The sequence below is a fragment of the Mus caroli genome, chromosome 2, assembly GCF_900094665.2.
Source record: "Mus caroli chromosome 2, CAROLI_EIJ_v1.1, whole genome shotgun sequence".
NCBI classification, from domain to species: domain Eukaryota; kingdom Metazoa; phylum Chordata; class Mammalia; order Rodentia; family Muridae; genus Mus; species Mus caroli.
In genome coordinates, this window is record NC_034571.1 from 14580866 (window position 1) to 14601858 (window position 20993).

The 20993-nt window shown below is 39.2% G+C and overlaps 1 protein-coding gene across 11 annotated transcripts in view; it reads left to right on the plus strand.

The window, feature by feature from the left end:
* The window catches only part of Mllt10 (MLLT10 histone lysine methyltransferase DOT1L cofactor), a 148775-nt gene that overhangs the window by 47767 nt on the left and 80015 nt on the right, over positions 1 to 20993 (plus strand). For 10 of the 11 annotated variants that reach the window (XM_029473556.1, XM_021156842.2, XM_021156840.1 and 7 more), the window contains 3 exons: positions 10188 to 10291; positions 11885 to 11978; positions 14287 to 14382. In XM_029473556.1, coding sequence (XP_029329416.1) covers positions 10188 to 10291; positions 11885 to 11978; positions 14287 to 14382 — 294 coding nt within the window. The remainder of the gene's footprint in view (positions 1 to 10187; positions 10292 to 11884; positions 11979 to 14286; positions 14383 to 20993) is intronic. The other variant, XM_029473562.1, reaches the window with a different exon arrangement.

The following is a 20993-nucleotide window of genomic DNA, read 5'->3' on the forward strand; positions in this document are numbered from 1 at the left end:
TTCCCCCTTGATCACTAATTGAGAAAATGCCTTACAGCTGGATCTCATGGAGGCATTTCCTCAACTGAAGCTCCTTTCTCTGTGATAACTCCGGCTGTGTCAAGTTGACACAAAACTAGCCAGTACAGGCATTTTTTTTTTTTGGCTTAGAATAAATAGCTCTGGGGTAGAGTCTCCTAGTATATGCCAGGTCCTCAGTTCGGTGTCTCCAGCACTACAAAATAAATTATATAAATAAAGGTAACAGAAAAGGAAGGATGGTACTCATACATTTGTAATATAACTATCAAAGTCAGCAAGTTAGTGGTGCATTGTTACCACATGTCTGCCAGCCTCTTCATGCCTTCTCATTTCTCCCAGAAGTGTGTTTCATGCAAAAATATTAGAAGTTTCATTTGTCTCTCTTATCTGTTTATCTCAAATAGTAACTTAATCTTTCATTTACTTTTGTCAACTTGATACTTAGAGTATTGTAGTCTTTAATTATTTTGTAGAATAGCATTCTATTTGGATTTGATGTTTGCTCCAGTTTGGTGGATGACATTTTTGTAAGGAATGTCACAGAAGTGCTTCTGTGTTTCTCTCATTACATCTTGTCAGGTGGCACACTGATTCCAGTTCTTCTGATTCCTTACAATCTTAGTTTATCCTTAAAGTGATGCCTGTCAAGTTTCTCTTCTACTTAGATGGTTTTATCCTTTGCATTCAATACCGTGTTGTGGGGCAGTGATGTGTGTGAGCACTTTGTTCTCTGCGCTGTCCTTTGCTCATCTTGGCATCCATAACTTTCTTAATTTACTGCTGTGATTTATGGCTAGTTTTAAAATTTATTTTATATTTTTCAGTTTGCATTCTGTTATAATAAAAAGCCCAATTATAGTGTGGACTTAATGTCATGCCATCTTATTTTGTTTTATTAAATAGAGTCACACTTACACCAGGCTAGTTTCACATGTATGCCAGCTAGCCAAGGATGAACCTGAACTTCATTGGAAACATATTTATTTTGATTTATTTACTCTTATTTATATGTATATATGCCTGCTTGTTTGTGTACCATGTATGTTTTGTGCTCGTGGAGACCAAAACAGTGTTTTGGATTTTCTGGAACTGCAGTTACAGGTGGTTTTGAGCTGGTTGATGTGGGAGCTGGGAACTGAACCTGGGTCCTCTGTAAGAGCAGCACATATCTTAACTGTGAACTACCTCTTCTGCCCCATGACCTTGAACTTCTTCTGATCCTTCTGCATCTTTCCTGAATGTTGTGATTATAGGCATTAATCACTATGCCTTGTTTTGGCTCTGGGGATGTTCTTTTGATGCTAAGCAAGCACTCTGACACATTAGTCACACTCCCATTTGTTTCTATTTTATTTTAATAGAATCGTCATTTATTTTAATGTTCATACTGTGTTGCTGTGTGGCTGATGGCACCTCGTTAGTCTACCTGTTTATCATCTCTCATTGCTATCATTCTCCAAGACTTCTTTTACTCTTCACACAGAATGTATTTGTGACTCATTGGCGGTATAGACAGCAATAGCATGATTTTCTCCAAAGAGCTAGATTTATTTATTTCCTTCCTTCCTTTTTCTTAAAGATTTATTTATTTTTATGCATACATTTTATGTACTCATGTACCCTGTAGCTGTACAGATGGTTACGAGCCTTCATGTGGTTGTTGGGAATTGTATTTAGGACCTTTGCTCGCGCCAGTCAACCCCGTTCACTTCGGTCAGCCTGCTCACTCAGTCCTGAAGATTTATTTATTTATTTATTTATTTATTTATTTATTATACATAAGTACGCTGTAGCTGTCTTCAGATGCACCAGAAGAGGGCATCAGATCTCATTACGGGTGGTTGTGAGCCACCATGTGGTTGCTGGGACTTGCGCTCAGGACCTTTGGAAGAGCACTCAGTGCTCTTAACCGCTGAGCCATCTCGCCAGCCCTAGAATTTCTTTTATACGACAGTAATATTTAGAAAATGATGTCTACACTAAATATACTTATTGTCCTTATTGCATTGTTGGTATCTGGGTCTCTCAGTTGGTATAGTTAGGAAACAAATGTTTGCTTATTAACAGAGCAGTACAAATTTACATATTAATATCTGTATCATTTATATATGTTGAAAATTATTAGTGATTTAAATCTGATGCAGCATTTGGATAGATATACTTCTGTACACATACATGTACTGATGTGTTCTGTATCTGTGTATGTATACTGAGAATTCATCAATTCAGTGACTTTACCAATTGTAAATTCATCTTCTGTATGTGAGATCTTTGTTGCTTATTTCATTGTAACTTCCCTCAGGTCCCACTTGCTTCTTGTCCTCCATGGCAGTCCCTTCTCCCCCTTTTCAGGATGTGGTAGCTTCACTCTGCCACATCTGATTTCCCTTCTGTGGTTTGCCTTTGTTCTCACCTTTATCCCCCCATTCTTAGGGGAACTGTCCCTAGGCACATTGTGACACTTGTGTTGGACTGTCCCTGACTCCCTAGTATGGAGACTTGCTTGGTCCTTCATGGTTTTAAGAATAAAATATTTGAAGAGGCAGGGAGAAAGGGTGGAAGGAAAATGAATTACTGAGCTTTAAATTTTCAATCTCATCTAAGTTAATTTTACAGTGTGACAAAATATGTGTTCTTTTTCTCTCTGAGTTGATTAGTAAGTTATTTTTCTTTGGGAACAGTTTGTGTAGCCCAGGCTAGCCCCAAACACAGATCCACCTGCCCCTGCCCCCAAGTGCTAGGGCTATAGGCATGTGCCGCCACTGCTTTCCTTTATTTTTATATATTTTTAGTTTGAGAATTTCGTATTTATCTATGTATTTTGGTTATGTATATCCCGCCATATTCTTTCTCTAGCTCACAACACCCATCCCCCCATGTCTCACTCCTAGCTTCTTGTCATCTTTTTTATAAAGAAAAGAAACTCAAGTTCAAAATTAATACTACTCAGGTGCAAATGAGTGTGATGCCATCTCTTGGAGCGTGGTCAAGCTACTGGGAACCACATTCACAAAGAAGACCCTCCTGCCCCTAGCAGCCACCAATGCCGATAGCTGCTCAGCCAGGGCTGTATGCATGGAATGGTGACTATTTTGTCTTAGACAGGCTTTAGGTAGGCTTCACAGCTGCTGTGAGTTTGTGAGTGCAACAGCCCTTCATGCCCTGAAGACACTGCTTTGCAGCAGTGCTCACAGATTTCTGAGTCTCACAATCTTACCAGCCCCCATTGTGTCCTGCTCCCTGAACCTCAGGGATGGACAGGGTATGTTGTACATGTCCCATTTGGGCTGAATATTTCACAGACACATATTCTTTGACAAATTGTCATTATTACCCACCATCCACTGCAGAAAGAAGCGTCTCTGATGGGGGCTAAAAGCCAGTCCAGTCTTTGGATACAGAAATAGCTTTTTAGAAGGCAGTTTGATACTATTTCAATTTAGCAAAGTAAAGTGGTGATAGACTAGGGCCTATATATTTTCCTGATTCTTGGCCTGATTTGCTGTACTGGGCATGAGTTTCCTCTTACTGGAACAGACTTTAAATTCAGTTAGAAAGCAATTGGTTGCTCCCATACTACTGACTATTCATAACACTATTACACTAGTTTGGCTTGCCAGTCTGATTGTTATAGCTCACTGGGTTCACAGCTAGGTAAGACTGCATGGCTTTTCTCCCCTAGAAGCCTATATGGCACCCTTTGAAACTGTGAAAACTAACCAGTTGGGAGTAAGTGTTCTATGTTTTTTCCATGTCCTGTGACCAAATTATGTTGGAGAGGAGTTTGAGCCAGAATAGCTGAGTTGAACCAGCCAGCCAGAGTTCAGAAAGAATTAGAAAGGGTGAGCTTATGTGGTAATAAGTCTCCAAGACAGCAATTACATCTGGCGAATAAAAGTTACTTTTACAATTGCTTATATTGCTTTGGGGATTTCTACAACTTCCCTGACCAACAGTTGAAAGAGATATTATGAAGGGGGAAATGAGGATAAGGAGAATTTAAATTTAAATGGGGAAGGGAACAGAGAGGGTAGGATAGAGAAAGGTATAGAAAGGAATAATTAAGGAAACTTGAAAAGTTGTGCAGAAACCTAGTTTATAAGCTTACTGAAAAAAATATAAAGAGCTTATTTATTTTTGGTGGTATAAAGGTTTTTTTTGTGTGTGTGTGTGTCAGTGGGTACAGACTTTCTCAAGGCGGTTAGCTCACTTCTAGCTGCCTCTTGGACGCATGTGGGCCTTCACTTGAGGAACTTGAGCACCCTTTTGTCTTTGGAGTTCCTGAGTAGCTTTGTGACAAGCTGCTCCTTGGACACAAACCCACACAGCTCCTGTCCTGTCCTGTCCTGTCCTGTCCTGTCCTGTCCTGTCCTGTATGAACGTGGCGTGTTGGGTGAAATGTTGGTAGTGCCAGATCATGGCTGTTGCTCTCAGGTTTTTGTTTTTGTTATTTTCCTCCCCAACTCATAAAGATCTGTTTGCCTCTGCCACCCAAGTCTGGGCTAAAGGTGTGAGCTTCCACTTGAGGCTGGCAGCAGTTCTAGTTTTGATCAGGCTGCAACTACTTTTTATAAAATTTCCAGCTGTGAAGTTTACAAGAGAGTTCACACCCCCCCATTATGTGTCAGATTTCATTTCATTTATTTATTTACTTATTTTTGATTTTTTGTTTTTGAGACAGGGTTTCTCTGTGTAGCCCTGGCTGTCCTGAAACTCACTCTGTAGATCAGGCTGGCCTTCATAATTTAAAAAATTTAAAGCATTTATCTGCTTTTTGTTACAAATTCTAGGTAGAGCACCACAGGGTTATGTAAAGAGCCTTGTACGTCTAGCTCCATAATAATTAGGAAACAAGAAATCACATGGAGGAGTAACAGCTTACTGGATTTTTGTTTGTTCTAGTATTGATGATGACCCTAGTCATGCATGTTATTTATAAAATAGTATGTGTGATATTTCCTTCAAATTGGATTTTGGTTCTAATTGCTGGAACTTCCTAATTTTTTTCACTTTTTTAACTGGGATTTTCTTCATATAAAGTAAGCATGTGTGTGTGTGTGTGTGTGTGTGTGTGTGTGTGTGTATGTGTGTGTTTTGGCAGCACAGTCTTACCAGGTATCCAAGTATAGTCAATGTAATTAATGTAGCTTAGGCTGGCCTTGCACTCACGATCCTTTTGCTCAGTCTTTTGAACACTGGGGTTGACATGTTTCAGCAGGGCTAGAGTGTCGTGTAGATTTATTACCCAGTTTGCACCTATTGTGCTCATATTGTGTCTTTTGTCTTCATATAGCCATTTTATTACCATTTACGGGGGGGGGGGGAGGGGAGGCTGTCCTATTCCATTGTGTTGTCTGCAATGATAGTTTTTTTTCAGAAAGGATCACTTGTAACATTATAAAATTAGGAATTAAAACAGCTGTTTTAAAACATTGTTTAAAAAAAAGGAGGCTCAGTGGGTAAAGGTACCAAGCCTGCTAACTTGAGTTTGAATCTTAGGACCCATTTCGTATAAGGAGAGAACGGATTTCTACAAGTTGTTTCTGATCTGTGTGTGTGTGTGTGTGTGTGTGTGTGTGTGTGTGTGTGCGTGTGCGTGCGTGTGTGCGTGCGTGCGTGCGTGTGCAGGAGCTGATGCAGAGATCATGGAGGAAGGAGTGCTGCTTACTGCCAGATCATATGAAGACATTTTTCTCAATGAGGATCCCTCCTTTCATATGACTCTAGTTTGTGGCAAGTTGACATAAAAACAGTCAGCATACCTACATACATAAAGTTCTGTCTATAGCAGTGTGCATTTTTGCCTTTCCCAAATTACATGTTCTTTCTATAAGCAAAATACATTTATTTTATGTCAGCATCCCCCAGATCTTAATCCATTTTGTCCTCACTACTAACTAAGCTCCACTCAGTATAATAAGTTCAGAAAGTCCTAAATCTTCTTTTTGTAAATCACGGAAGTTAGATCTGAATAGAGCATTGTTTCCCTCAATTTTTTGCGTCTATAAAACAGAAAGCAACAGGTGTAGTATTGGAGATTCTCATTCCAAAATAGATTAAATTGGAAGAAGAAAGAAAGTATGAGGACCCAAGTTTGAATCTACAGCAAGCACATAAAATGTTGGGTATGATGGCATGCTTTTGTAATTGTAGTGCTGGGAATCCAGAGACAGGAAGCTGGGTCTCTGGGTGTAAGACACACAATCTAGACATTTTATTTACAAGCTGTAAGCCTAGATTGGGCAGGTTTTGAACCTGTTTTAACTTAAATTCCAGCCAATTGTCCCTTGTCACTTGTTGTTTTTCCTGGCCATGTGCTCATGGTTCTCCTCCTCTCATGGAGGCTTTCTCCTTTGTCCTTTTTTTTTTTCCTCCTTATTTCTCTACCTGCGACCCACAGCTAGGTGACTAAAACCCTGCCTTCCTCTACCTACTGCCCATTCACAGGCTTTACTCTTTTATTGATTATTTAACTAGGGAGCAATACATCATTTGGTGTATGTGAGTATCTCATAGTGGGAGGCAACCAGATCTTGGGGGCCAGTATTTAGTGTTTGAATACATAGCCCCAGCAGACCAACCCCTTGCATCTGGGGTTTGCTAGCCAGCCAGGCTAGCCAAATTGGTGAGCTTCAGGTGAGAAACCTTATCTCCAGAACAAGAGGGAGAGCAGAAACCGAAGATAGCCAGTGCCAGAGGGTTTCACATGTGTGTGTACATGCTCTTACAAACATAGTCTGTTTAGTTACAAAGTAAAGCAGGGCTCTGATTACCTTCATTGTCTGGCAGGGTTTTGTCTCTTCTAATGATTACTTGTGTTGAGGACTATATTGTATCTTTTTGTTGTTTGTTTTTGGGTCTCTCAGATGTAGTGTCAGGTGTCCTGGAACTCAGTATGTAGACCAGGCTGTCTGCCTTTTTAAGGAGAAATCTCTCTTCAGTGAAAATCCACATGCTGTTAGCCATGTATTCAGTATCATAAGTTTTTTTTTTTTTTAAGATTTATTTATTATATGTAAGTACACTGTAGCTGTCTCAGACACTCCAGAAGAGGGCGCCAGATCTCGTTGCGGATGGTTGTGAGCCACCATGTGGTTGCTGGGATTTGAACTCTGGAACTTCGGAAGAGCAGTCGGGTGCTCTTACCCACTGAGCCATCTCACCAGCCCATCATAAGTTTTTAAATAGGGTTTTGTTTTGTTTTCAGATAAAGTTCTACTATGTAGACCAAGCTAGCCTTAAACTCAGAATCCTCCTGCCTCTGCCTCCCAAGTGCTGGGATCCAAGGCTTGCATTACCATGCTCAGTCTTATACTATGTCTTTTAAAACTGGATTAGGGAAGTGAGCGCTCACTTTTTTTTCCACTATGATTTTCTTTGTTCTATTCTTTTTACTCTAGCCTTAGTTGTTCTTTGGTAGTTTGAGCCTGAAGATTTCCCTGTTCTTTCTCCTCCCCCTGTGTTTTTATGCAAAGGTAGGAGAAGGAGAGAACGTCATATTTCTATCATTAGATCTTTATTGTTAGATCTTTGGCTCAGGAATTTTTCTTTTTTTCCCCCCCCTTATTTTATTTTATTTTTTTTTGGGGGTGTGTGTATGTATGTCCCTTCCCTAGGGGTATTTTTTCCTTTCTTCCTTACCTGTCTTATCTGCTGCCTCTGCCTACTCATCGTCTGTGAAGCTCAAGGTATCCTAGACCTCTCCATCTGCTTCTGCCCCTGTCTCTTAAGTGATGGAATTATAGGTATATAGCACCATGCTCCCCCCCCCCCACAAAACAAAACAAGACCAAAACCAGAAAACATCTTTTTCCGGGGATGCCTGTTACATATATCCTGAGTATAGTAGGTCACTGCCTGTCCCCAAAGGGCCTAGAGCATTTAAAACGTGTCTGCTCAAATTCTGGGATTCGATGTTTTTCCTTCAGTGATGCCTGAACCTCCTCCTTCAGGCCTGCAGGAGCAGTGGAGATTGTTGTTGGTCTCCCTTATTTCAGTCTTCCTTGTGAGGTGCTATAGAAAATGGCTTGTGAGTAGATGTGATTGCTCTGTATCATTTAGTCTACACAAAATGCTAATACAAAATTTAAAAACATTTATTTAAGATAAGGTGGTGCTAGTGCATACCTTTAACCCCCTAGCAGATCCCCCTTAGTTTGAGGCCAGCCTGGTTTTGTTAATTCCAGGGCAGCCAAGGCTACACAAAGAAACCCTGTCTTATAAACAAACAAACAAACAAACAAGCAAACAAAAAAACAAAAAAAATACCCCACCCAGATTTATTTATTTAGGTGTGCTGGTGTTTCGCCTGCATGTTAAGTGCATGCAGTTCCTGTGGAGGCGAGAAGGGAGCACTGGCTTACTTGGAACTGGACTCACAGAAGGCTGTGAGTTGCTATGTGGGTGCTAGGAATGGAAACAGCCAGTGCTCTTTACCACTGAGCCACCTGCCTTCCCCAATTTTTCTCTCTTCTTAAAAAAAATTGAGACAGGTCTTTTTGTTGTTGTTTGAGGTCAGATTGACTGTAACTGAAGATGACCCTCATGAGACTGAGGGTGTTTGGGATGGTATGGACGTAGACTCAAGAACGACCTTGAACTCTTCATTATCCTGCTTTTACCTTCATTTGTGTTCCATCATGCCTAATTTTGTTGTTTTTGTGAGGCAAAGTCTAATGTAGTTTAGGCTGGTCTTGAACATTTTTAGGTGTGGACTACCACTACCACTTGCTACTGTAATTTTTTTTTTAAGTTATTATTTTATATATGTGTGTTATATGTGTGCCTAGTGTCTACTGAGGCCAGAAGGAAGGTTTTGGCTCTCCCGACACTGGGATTAATGAGCAGAGTCAACTGGGAATTGGTCCTGGGTCCTCTGAAAGAGTAGCCAGTATTCCTAACTGCTGACCCATCTCTTTATCCTCTTACTAGTATAACTTTTAAATGCCCTCACTTTTTTAAAAAAGAGATTATATATATAATATATTTAAGTACACTGTAGCTATCTTCAGACACCCAGAAGAAGGCATCAGATCTCATTACGGATGGTTGTGAGCACCATGTGGTTGCTGGGATTTGAACTCAGGACCTTTGGAAGAGCAGTCAGGGCTCTTAACCACTGAATCATCTCTCCAGCCTCAAAAGCTTGCACTGCTATGCAGTCATGATTATACCTTTTAAGAAGTTATCTCTACATATCCATATATGGAGGCTAGTTGCCAACCTAGGTGTGATTTCTCAGGTGACTTCTGTTGTTTCAGACAGGATCTCTTACTAACCTGGAGATTGCTGAGTAGGCTAGGCAGGCAAGCTGCCTGGTCACCAAGCCCCAGGGATCTTCCTGTCCCTTCTTCCCTAGAGCTGGGATCATATGTGCATGACTCAATGATGTTATTATAAGTTATTATAAATGTGCCCTTTGAAGAAGAACTGATAAGCTATTTATTATTTTGAGACAGGGTCTCATTATCTAACTCAGGCTAGCCTGCAGCTTGCTCTGTAACCTAGGCTGGCTTTGAAGTTGTGGTTCTTTTCATCTCTAGCCTTTTGAGTGCTGGGATTGTGGGTATGTGTCATTCATTATTCTTGGACTCTGGTTGCTAAAACACTCTTATGTGCATTACAGTAATTGGAAATTGGTCTTTGTATAATCAACTTCTGGTTGGCTGTTTATTTTATTCAACTATATACCACTGATATAAAGTAGTAGTATTTCTGCAATTAAGTTTCTGTCATATGGTCACCCATGATTTTGAGCTGGGAAAGCCTAGTTTTACATGGGAAATGAAAAAACTGGCAGTTAAAATTGCTGCAGTTTAAAGAAGAATCTATCATTTGTTAAGCTAACCTATGTCCTAATATATCATGTTATTGGGCCTTAATTGTTAATGTGGAGAGTTGCGGTAACTTTACGTTCACTCACATGTTTTTTCCATAGGATATGGAATATATCCTACCTCGGTGCCAGTGAAGAGGGCACTGGCAGGGTTCATGAGTTCAGTGAAAGGCTAATGAAAACAGTGCCTTTGTGAACCCACCCTCTTAAGTAAAGAAGATTGGGTAACAAGTTTGGTGTCAGTTTCTGTAGATCACTGTAAAATGCAGATTCATAATTAAGTATGTCTGTGATTTTTGTGTCATTTTTGTTCTTGTTTCTTTCTCCCAAGACTTGCTATATATGTGATGAACAAGGAAGAGAAAGCAAAGCAGCCACTGGTGCTTGCATGACATGTAATAAACATGGATGTCGACAGGCTTTCCATGTAACATGGTATGTTTCCCTCACTGTAAAGAAATAAAATCGGCAAACACATTACATAACATGAAATTAAATATCTATCTACCTATGGGTTATTACAGTGCATTTTTTTTTTTTTTTGGGGAATAGGTTTTCTGTTCAGTGCTGAGGATCAACTCAGTACCTGTGGATGTTGTAAAAGCGTTGACCCAGCTACATCCCAGTGCTCTTTTATCGTTTTTGACCAAAAAAGCATATGTTGATCTTGCTTACTGTGCTGTGATTTTGAAGCATGTAAGAATTGCCAAGAATTTTTCCTTTTAAGTTGATGAAGTTTTACCCAGGCCTGGTGGCAAAATCATGTAATACCTGCTACTCAGGAGTTATAGGCAGGGAAATTGCCACTTCAAGGCCTGTATGGGCTACAGAGTGAGTTCAAAGCCACTTTGGACAAGCTCATGAGAGGAGATGTGTGTTTTTAAAATACTACAGTAAGAGCTGGTGAGATGGCTCATCAAGGAAAGGTACTTGCTTGCCAAGCTCAGTGACCAGAGTTTAATCCATGGACCCTACATGGTGGAAAGAAGAGCCAGCTCTCCTAAGTGGTTCTCTGACATGACAAACGCAGTTCAAGGGTGTACCCCTCAAAAATACATACTGAATGTATGAATAGACAGTAACAAATAAAAGGGGGTAGTAATATAACGTAGTAACGTGCTTGCCTAGCATATGAGAAGCCCTAACCCATCCCACAGAAGGAAAGAGCGTTGTTGCATCTGTGTAATTGCCACTATGTTTGCTGTTTCAGACCTTTAGTGAGGTATGGTCTTTATTTGCACCAATATTGATTTTAAAAGTGAAAATTACTAATTGTGAAGAGAAAATGGATTTAGCTGTGTCCCTTTTGCTGTTTTCATATCACTATTTGTTTTTTCTAATAATTTTTAAAATTATAATTATCTTAATAAAACACTGTGGCTTTGTTTTCATAGGCCTGTTTCAAATTCCTGGGCTCAACTAGTCCTCCTGAGCACTTGGGATTACAGGCGAGAGTTGCATTATATGCAACTTTTTTTTTTTAATTTATTTATTTTATTATATGTAACTACACTGTAGCTGTCTTCAGACACTCCGGAAGAGGGCATCAGATTTTGTTATGGATGGTTGTGAGCCACCATGTGGTTGCTGGGATTTGAACTCAGGACCTTTGGAAGAGCAGTCGGCGCTCTTAACTGCTGAGCCATCTCACCAGCCTCTATATGCAACTTTTAAAGCAACTTAATTGCTATTTGGTGACATAAAAACTTGATACCTCTTTATTCATGATAGAGGTGAAGAATTTATTGTAAACATAACCATAATTTTAAAGAATGTCTGAACTATCTTTGGCCACAACTCCAGTAGAGCTTTTCTGTATCCTTCCTTTTGTGAGGGAGCAGAGGCATAAGTAGGACCTTGTACATACTAATGAAGTAAGCAGGTGGTTCCCAGCAGAGCTAGACCTCTGGCCCCTAGCATACCTCATTTTCCTTTATGTTGTCTTTCAGGTGCCAAAAAGTTAATTTTTCTCTGCTTAACTATGTCATGGCTTGAGGTGTATTGACAACCTTGGTGTTCATTTTGCAGTGCTCAGTTTGCCGGGCTGCTTTGTGAAGAAGAAGGGAATGGCGCAGACAATGTTCAATACTGTGGCTACTGTAAATACCACTTTAGTAAGCTGGTAAGAATGGGTTTCACTTCAATATTAAATAGCACTTGATTTTGAAAAGATGGTGACACCATCACAAAAAGGGCATAAAGTAAGAAGAACATAGTCACAAGTTTTCCCTGATTTTCAGTGAAGGTTGAATTCTGTTAACTTGCTGGGTGGTGGTGGCGAGCACTTTTAACCCCTGTGCTTGGGAGGTAAAGGCAGGCGGGCGGATCTGTGTGAGTTTGAGACCAGTATGGTTTGCAGACAGAGTTCCAGGTCAGCCAGTGCAGACATTTAGCCTGTTCCTTATTGGCAGTGGAAAGAACTAGTCATTTTATATTCTGATTTACTACAATATTATAGATCAGAGTATTTAGTAGTAATTGAGAGCAAATACCAATTATTGAAAGCATTGATTTTAGAGAAGTGTTTATTTTAATGTATACTTTCTTTGACTTCCTGTTCATAATTGTTTGGGATTTCAGCACTGTCCTTATCTTCCTGTTGTCTGACTCTCACCCAGTTTATTTGTTATAGACTTAATTTTTCTCCCTTCATTTATGAGGATATAGTAAAGTAGAAATAAGGCTGTTTTGTGAGTTGGTTAGAGACTTTGATAAAAGATGTTTAGACCCATGTTTAAAAGGTTTTGAGATTTAGTCAGACTTCAGGCTTACAGAAGTCAGACTTACATGGATGATGGAAGCTTTGCCTTTTGTTTTTAAAATTTTTGAAATTTTATGTGTATTAATGTTTTGCCCATCTGTGTGTGTGCACCACCTGTGTGTATGTGTGACACATGTGTGCCATGAGGTCAGACAGAAGAGGCTGTCAGTTCCCTGGAATTGAGGCCTGTGAGCCTCTGTGGGTGTTGGGCACTGATTAGATCCTCTGAGAGAGAGAGCGAGAGCAACACATGCTCTCAACTGCTGAGCCGTCTCTCTAGCTCATAGTTAGAAACTTTGGACTTTAAGTATTTATGTCCATTTTCTTTTGAAAAATACATATTTTTATAGTTCTCCAAGAATCTATTTTTTACTTCTTCAATATGTAGATTCATATACCTAGTGGTCCTAGCACATTGTTGTAGTGTTTTTCATTAAATGATGCATGACTATACCTAAAAGTGTGTATCTTTATCAGTGGTTGCTAATGACTGATTTACCTTAATGGGTGATAAAAACGAACTGTTTACAAGAAGTTTAGATATTATAAAATTGAAAAATTTGAAGCTGGGTCTGGTGGCATGTTTGTGACCCCACCTATCCAGCCAGCACTCGGGAAGAGGGAGAACAGTGGGTTAAGGAGGTGAGAGTCATTTTCCTGCCACATTTTGTTGAGGGCTGGCCTGGCTGCACGAGACCTTAGGTAAATACAATCACTTTGGCATTTGTACAACTAGATTTTCTCATTACTAATTATTGATGTAATCCTATTTGCTAGTTGTAAAAAGTCAATCTGGTTAGTAAATATAACTCGCATAACACTTGCACTTGTGTAACAGTCACTTTAAAACCAGTTTAAAACTAATTAGTTCTGGTGCCCCCTTCTTATGGTATCATACAGTCCTATATTTTAAAAAGAAATACGTATAACGTTTTTAGTAATACTTTGAAAAATGCATGGGTCTAACACTGATATGTGTCTTAATTTGTTAATAAATGGCGTGTAGAGATGAACTTTTAGAGAACTCTCTTTCTCAGTATTGAAAGTGTTTCTTGCTCTACTACTGGCATAAAGTAACTGTCAGTGTTGACTTCTGTCCTTCCAGGCTTGCCATCTGTTTTCTCCTGTGAAATCCCAAGTGTTGGGATTTCAGGTGTGTGCCACTATCCCTAGAGGCATTCTTCTTTAACATGGCGTCTTTCATTAAAAACTTTTCTTTTCTTTATTTGTTTTTAAAGTGAACTTTGAGAATGTAGAACTTATTTGAAGATAGGTATATTTTGATGCTTTTGGAGAGGAGGACAGTGTCTATGTAGCCTTGGATGTCTTCTCTCTCTATGGTCCATGCTAACCGTGAGATCAGAGATCTGCCTGCCTCTGCTTCCCTAGTGCTGGGATTAAACATGTATGCTACTATGCCTGGCTTATTTTCACACATATTAATAAAAATGCAAAAATATGGCATTGATGTTAAATTTAGGATAAATTTTTTCTTTGTAATACAGTGGATTGTGTTTAAACTCTATTATGTAAATTGAAATACTGATTTTTTTTTAAAGAAATAAACTTTAGACATTTAAAAATATTTTATAGTGAAAGTAGTTTAAGCCTAACAAAAAGTGGATTTTTTTATATACATATACACATATGTATATATTTTCTTTTTTAGAAAAAGAGCAAACGGGGATCTAATAGGTCATATGATCAAAGTTTAAGTGATTCTTCCTCTCACTCTCAGGATAAACATCATGAGAAAGAGAAAAAAGTAAGTGGATTTGTTGTTGCTAATTATGTAGCACATCACTTAATAAACTTTAAAAAAATCTTTTTAGGTAAAATTGTTTTTATACAGCTAAATGTAAACATTGAAATTCAGAAAATTTTTGGCTTAATAGAATATCAAATCAAAGACTAGGCTTAAAATAATGCCATATTTGTAAATATAGTTTTGACTATTGGAACTCAAAGTGTAACTACAGGTTGATTGACAGCATGTCTGATTTCTTGCATGTGTGACAGGTCATGGTATAGACTGTCGTGATGGCCTGAGCAGTGACAGCGTGCTGCTGTGTGTCACTCACTGACTAGTGTACATGTCAGCTCTCCTCCTTAATAATAGGACAACTTGGAATTCTAAATATTCTTGCCTGGTTTTTAGTTTTCAGCAATGCTAATTTTTTTCTAGTGGCCAAATATATCATTTGTTTGCGAATGTATTGCCTTTTTAATTAAAATACTAAATCTTGCCTAAATACTAATCTTCTGATTTACCTGTTTTCTGCTTACATTTTTACTTTCTTTAAAGGCTGTGGTTAATTTTTTATTAATTAAAAGTGAATATCATAGACTTACTCATTGATTTGTGATTAAGAATATATTGGAGGTACAGCAAAGGGATAAGTTCTATGAATTATCTATCTTGATGGAAACAAGGTAAAAGGGCATCTTAAATGGAGAAAGATGTTCTTACACAGTTGATATGGGCTTGTTTTGAAACTATGTCTGCAGATTGCATTTAATGTGTGAGAATAAGGCCATTATATCTGTAAAGTGCTTAGAATTATTTTAGCACATTTTGGTTTCAGTTTATATTTGTACCCTTTTCAAGTATAATACTAAATTTTCAAATATTTGGTTTTGAGAGTGTTTCTTACTGTAACCAAAGTAAGTGCAACTTTATACTTAACTGTCGAATAGTTGAGAGTTACATATGTAAACATTGGAGGTCTCTGGTAGCCAGCAATTGCATGCTTATCTTACGCAGTAGCTTTGTGATAGAGTAACACAAGGGTTATGTTCCTTGCTTGGATTTTTGATTAGAATGACAGGAGTTGGTTTAATATTAAGGGTTTTAATAAGTGATTCTATGTGAAAGTACGAACTGACACATTTCTGAGGGTAGGCCTTATTACAGTGTGAAGTTTTAGCATTTGGTCTTTAGTTGTGCTATTTCATGAGCATGGCTTTGTTTTAGAAGCAAGCATTGCATGGTCATATTGATTTGTCTGTCGTGTTATTAAAGAGGACAGTTACTAACGTACACTGTTGAATAAGTACAGTTTAATGGTTGTGCTTGTCACTTACCTCTCACAAATGAATGCTATTTTCTATCTTACCGAACCTTTGTAAAGTGTTGTGGATTTTTTTTTTAAAGATTTATTTATTTATTTTTTATGTATGTGAGTACACTGTAGCTGTACAGATGGTTGTGAACTTTCATGTGGTTGTTGGGAATTGAAGTTTTAGGACCTCTGTTCATTTGAGTCAACTCCAGTCGGCCCTCCTTGCTCCAATCAACCTCAAAGATTTATTTATTATTATACATAGTACACAGAAGAGGGTGTCAGATCTCATTACCAGTGGTTGTGAGCCACCATGTGGTTGCTGGGATTTGAACTCAGGACCTTCGGAAGAACAGTCAGTGTTTCTTACTGGCTGAGCCATCTCTCCAGCCCAACTGTTGTGGAATTTAAAGTATTGTATTCAGTTTGTTTAGCTCCAGATTTTAGATTTGAAAACAATAATTGAATTTTATTTTTAGCATATATTAAACGCAGAACAGTTTTTGTTATCAAGACTAAAATAGACTATTTTGTTTTTCTCCCTCTGGTGCTAGTATTGGCACCCAAGGCCTCAGGCATGCAAAACAAGTAGTCTGCCACTGAGCTACATCACCAACCCATATTTCTATATTTTGTTAATAATTGAGGTTTATTATATACATTCATAAGTTAAACCTACTGGAAGTTTTATCATTAGACTAATTAGCTTGCTGTAGAGTAGGACTTTAAAGTATGTCATGATGATAAGCAATGCCATAGTTGAATTGATGGGAGTGTTGCAGACAGAGCTTTTTTTCTCCATCATTGCACTTATTTATTTTAAGAGCTATTCTCTTTGTTGTAAGGACTTGTAAGCTGCCCCACTATTCATCATTCATTAGACAAAGTGGTTCTTTCTATGTTGCTCATCATATAAGACTTTAAACCCTTGTGTTTAACTTGTCATTTTGCCTCATCCTCTTTAGTAGTTGTAATTATAGGCCTGCATCATACTTTACCTGGCTATATTCTCTTGGATTTTAATGTTTAGGCTTGGCATGGTGATACACTTGTGTAATTCCAGTACCCAGAGAATAAATTAGGAGGTTCAGTAGTTCCAGGCCAGCCTGGGCTACTAACAGCAACTACAGGATAAATATTAGGGAGAGAAAAATGGTCACGTGTGTTGAACATTTACAGACCTTATTGTATTAAGTGTTAGAGGTAATTTTGAATCAGTGTGTGGGAGAATATCTGTAGATTATGGGCAAGCACTACAGCATTCTATGTAAGAGATGTGAGTATGAGTGTGAGTGTCCTGGAAACAGCCCATGACCACCCCCAGGAATGTTAATCAGAGGGTGCATTTCATTGAAGTGTAACATTCATAATCTGTGCATACTTTGGTTATTTTACTTAGTGTCCTTTTTTTTTTTTTTTTTTTTTTTTTGGAGAAGATCTCTTCTAGGCCAGGCTAGTCTTCATTTCTGACCTTCTACCTCCCAATTTCTGAAAATGTAGGGTCGGGTGGTGGTGGCGCACACCTTTAATCCCAGCACTTGGGAGGCAGGGGCAGGTGGGTTTCTGAGTTCGAGGCCAGCCTGGTCTACAAAGTGAGTTCCAGGACAGCCAGGGCTACACAGAGAAACCCTGTCTCGAAAAACAAAAAACAAAACAAAAAAAGAAAATGTAGGCTTGTGAGACTTATGTCTGGCAGACATTTGTAAATTTTGGTAATATCATTCTTTATATTTTATTTAATTTTTGTTTCTTGAGATGAGGTTTTCTGTGTCCCGGAAAAATATACTGTCCTGGAATTTACTCTGTAGACCAGTTTGGCCTCAAACTCAAAGATCTACCTATCTCTGCCTCCCAAGTCCTGGGGCTTAAGATGTCCACCACTACTGACTGACAGTAATACTGTTTTAAAAGCTATTAAATAAACCACTGTTGTTTATCTGCATCATAGCTCTATTTCCAAAGGATACCCTCTTCTTGCCTTGGAAGACATCAGAAGACATCAGGCACACATGTTGTGCACGCACACACACACACACACACACAGGCAAAATACCCATACATATGAAAATAAATAAAATTAAATTAAAAGAAAAAAAGAAACTGTAAAAACTAAGTCCAGCTTTTTTTTCTCTCAGACCCTTCTCCTGGAATAAGTGCCTAGGCCATAGCTTTGGCTGTCTCTGACTTGCTCTTAACTTACACTGTTATTCTAACTTACTGTGTTTAGCTGCACGGCTGCTTTCTTCTCCTTGTCTTTTTTCCTCCATCTCCTCATAGTTTCTTGGGTGAGTTTCCTTTTACTCTGAGCTCAGTTACCTGTTGCTTTACCGTGGGCTCCTCAGCGTTCCAGCTGGAATCTCCTGGGCTTTTCCAGAACTCACCTGCTTCATGTCTCATCTATTTCCTGCCTTAGCTCATCGTCCATATTTTTATTTATTTATTTTAAACAGGTGCTACTTGTAAGAGAGTCTCTCTCTAAGAAACATTAAAAAATACACAGGTTTTGCTTTTCAGGGAACTTCCTCTGTGACCAAAGCTTTATTACAATGGTTTAAGAAATCTTGTGAGACTATGCCGGGGCCTAGCAAACACAGAAGTGGATACTCACAGTCAGCTATTGGATGGATCACAGGGCTCCCAATGGAGGAGCTAGAGAAAGCACCCAACCCTATAGGTGGAACAACATTATGAACTAACCAGTACCCCGGAGCTCTTGACTCTAGCTGCATATGTATCAAAAGATGGCCTAATAGGCCATCACTTGAAAGAGAGGCCCACTGGACTTGCAAACTTTATATGCCCCAGTACAGGGGAATGCCAGGGCCAAAAAAATGGGAATGGGTGGGTAGGGAAGTGGGGGGGAGGGTATGGGGGACTTTTGGGATAGCATTGGAAATGTAAATGAGGAAAATACGTAATAAAAAAATATTTAAAAAAAAAAAAAGAAATACAGGTGATTAAGGCATGTGCCTTTAATCATAGTACTAGGGAGGCAAAACAAACAGACCACCCTGGTCTGTATAGTGAGTTTTAGGTCAGCCAGAAATACACATTGAGACAATTGATTAGAGATGGCTCACTGGGATACAGTGAGGGCCTAAGTTCAGTTCAACACCCAGCACTGAGGTGAAAGCCAGGTGTAGTCGTGCTTGCCTGTAAATGTATGGTGGAGGAGGGAGAAACAGGTGGATCTTTGGGGATCATTGGCCATCTAGTTTGGCTGAACTTAACACGCATCACCTGTTAATTAAAAAAAAAACAACAAAAAACCTGTGCGCTGAGGCAGGAACTAGGAGATGGGATATGGGTAGGACGAGACAGACGAGAAGATAGCAGCGAGATGCTGAGGAAGGAGCAGGCGGGGGCTGAAGGAGAGGTGAATAACCAGCAGGTAGATGAACTCAGGTTAGAGTAAAGTGAGATTTGTCCTGGTTTTGGAGGCATGAAGCTGAGGAGAGATAATTAGCCATGTGGAAGACATAAAATAGTTTGAATGGGTTAAGTAAATTAGGAGCTGTTGGAGAATGGGCCAAAGCTTATGGCCTTAGGTTTTATAGCTGTGAAAAGACACCAAGGCAACTTTTATTAAGGACAACATTTTATTGGGGCTGGCTTCCAGGTTCAGAGGTTCAGTCCATTATCATCAGGGAAGGGAGCAGAGAAGGCCTACAAAATCTCCACATAATTTCTGGGTATCTGTATCTGGTCCCATCTGCTTGCTACCAGAGGAAGCTTCTCTGGTGATGACTGGATAAAGCAGCTGGTCCAGGAGCACATCTAGTTTCTGGTTCTAGGTTACCCAAGCAGTGTTGGGATTGAGTTCTTTCCTGTGGAGTGGGCCCTAAGTAAAATCAGAGATTGTTTGGCTCTTCAAGTTCTGTATCACCATTGCTCTAGCATGGTTTGCCGACAGGTCAAAGGTTTTTTACGGCTGGGTTGGTGTTCACATTTTTCTTTCAGTAGCTTTCAGGGTAACTTCCTACATCAAAGAGACTAGAACATAGGGTGAAGGTTTTATGTAGGCATCAATGCTGAATGAGTTGTGCGGGTGTTGTCCTTAGCAGCGGGGGCCCCACTCTCTCTTTGGAGAACACTTTGCCTTAGCAACAGCCTTAGTTGTTTGGGGATTTCCATGCGACCCCCTTGGCCAACATCTCAGTTGACTGGTGACAGGAGTTAGCCAGTTGAGACTCCTTATCTAGGCATCCTCTTGAGGATCACCTTCATACATTCCAGGAAGTTTTCACTGCATGAGGTTTCCACAAGTAACCCCCCAGGTCCACCCATCTTTCTGCATTCTATTTTTCCACCTCATCTCCCCTTCCCCATCTGAAACCCCCAGTCCTGTCCCCACCCACCCCCAATCTGCACATATTAGTTGATTCTGTTTCTTTCTCCAAGGGATATCCTTGCATCCTTCTCGTAGACCCTTTACCTCACCTTTCTATAGGTACTCATGTAGGTATTACTCTCCGAAGAAGGGAAAAAGAAATGGAAATTGATATAAATGTTTTCAAGGGCACATAAATAATCAATCAATCAATCCAGGTTTTTGATATTGATACTTGGGAGACAAAGGTAGGGGTAGATAGGTTCCTTGGAAGTTCCAGTCAAGCCTAATTTATAAAGCAAATCCATGTCAGCCCTGACTACACAGAGAAACCCTGTCTCAATCAATGGAAAGGAATTGAAATAAAGTTGAATTCAGAAAAGGATTTAAATTTATATAAAGAGAAAGTACTGTGGGATAGAGCCAGATGGGAGAGCCACCTGGGAAGGTAAGAGGAAACAAAAGTATGCGACATGAGCATAGGTAATCAGCCATGTGATAGAATGTATGTAGGTTAAAATAAATGGGTTATCTTAAATTACGATTTCATAAGAAAAGAACTTAGCTATATGGCCAAGGTATTTTGAGTTTGAATCTCATTTCTGGGAGTATGGGGCTGGGAAGAAGAACTGGGCATAATTTGAATACCTCTCTGGGTCTATGGTTTGTAGCTTAACAGCTAATATTCACTTATAAGCTAATATATACTATATTTTTCTTTTGGGGTCTGGGTTACCTCACTTGGGATGATTTTTTTTTTCCTAGTTCCATCCATTTGCCTGCAAATTTCATGTCTTTTTTTTTTTTTTCTTTAAACAGTTGTGTAAATGTACCAGGTTTTCTACATCTATTCTTTGGTTGAGGGAGATCTGTGTTGTCCTTCATTTCCAGTTTCTGGCTTTTATGAATAAAGCCACAGTGAACATGGTTTAGCAAATGTCCTTGAGGTAGGATGTCTTGGGTATAGATGTCTTTGTAGAGTGT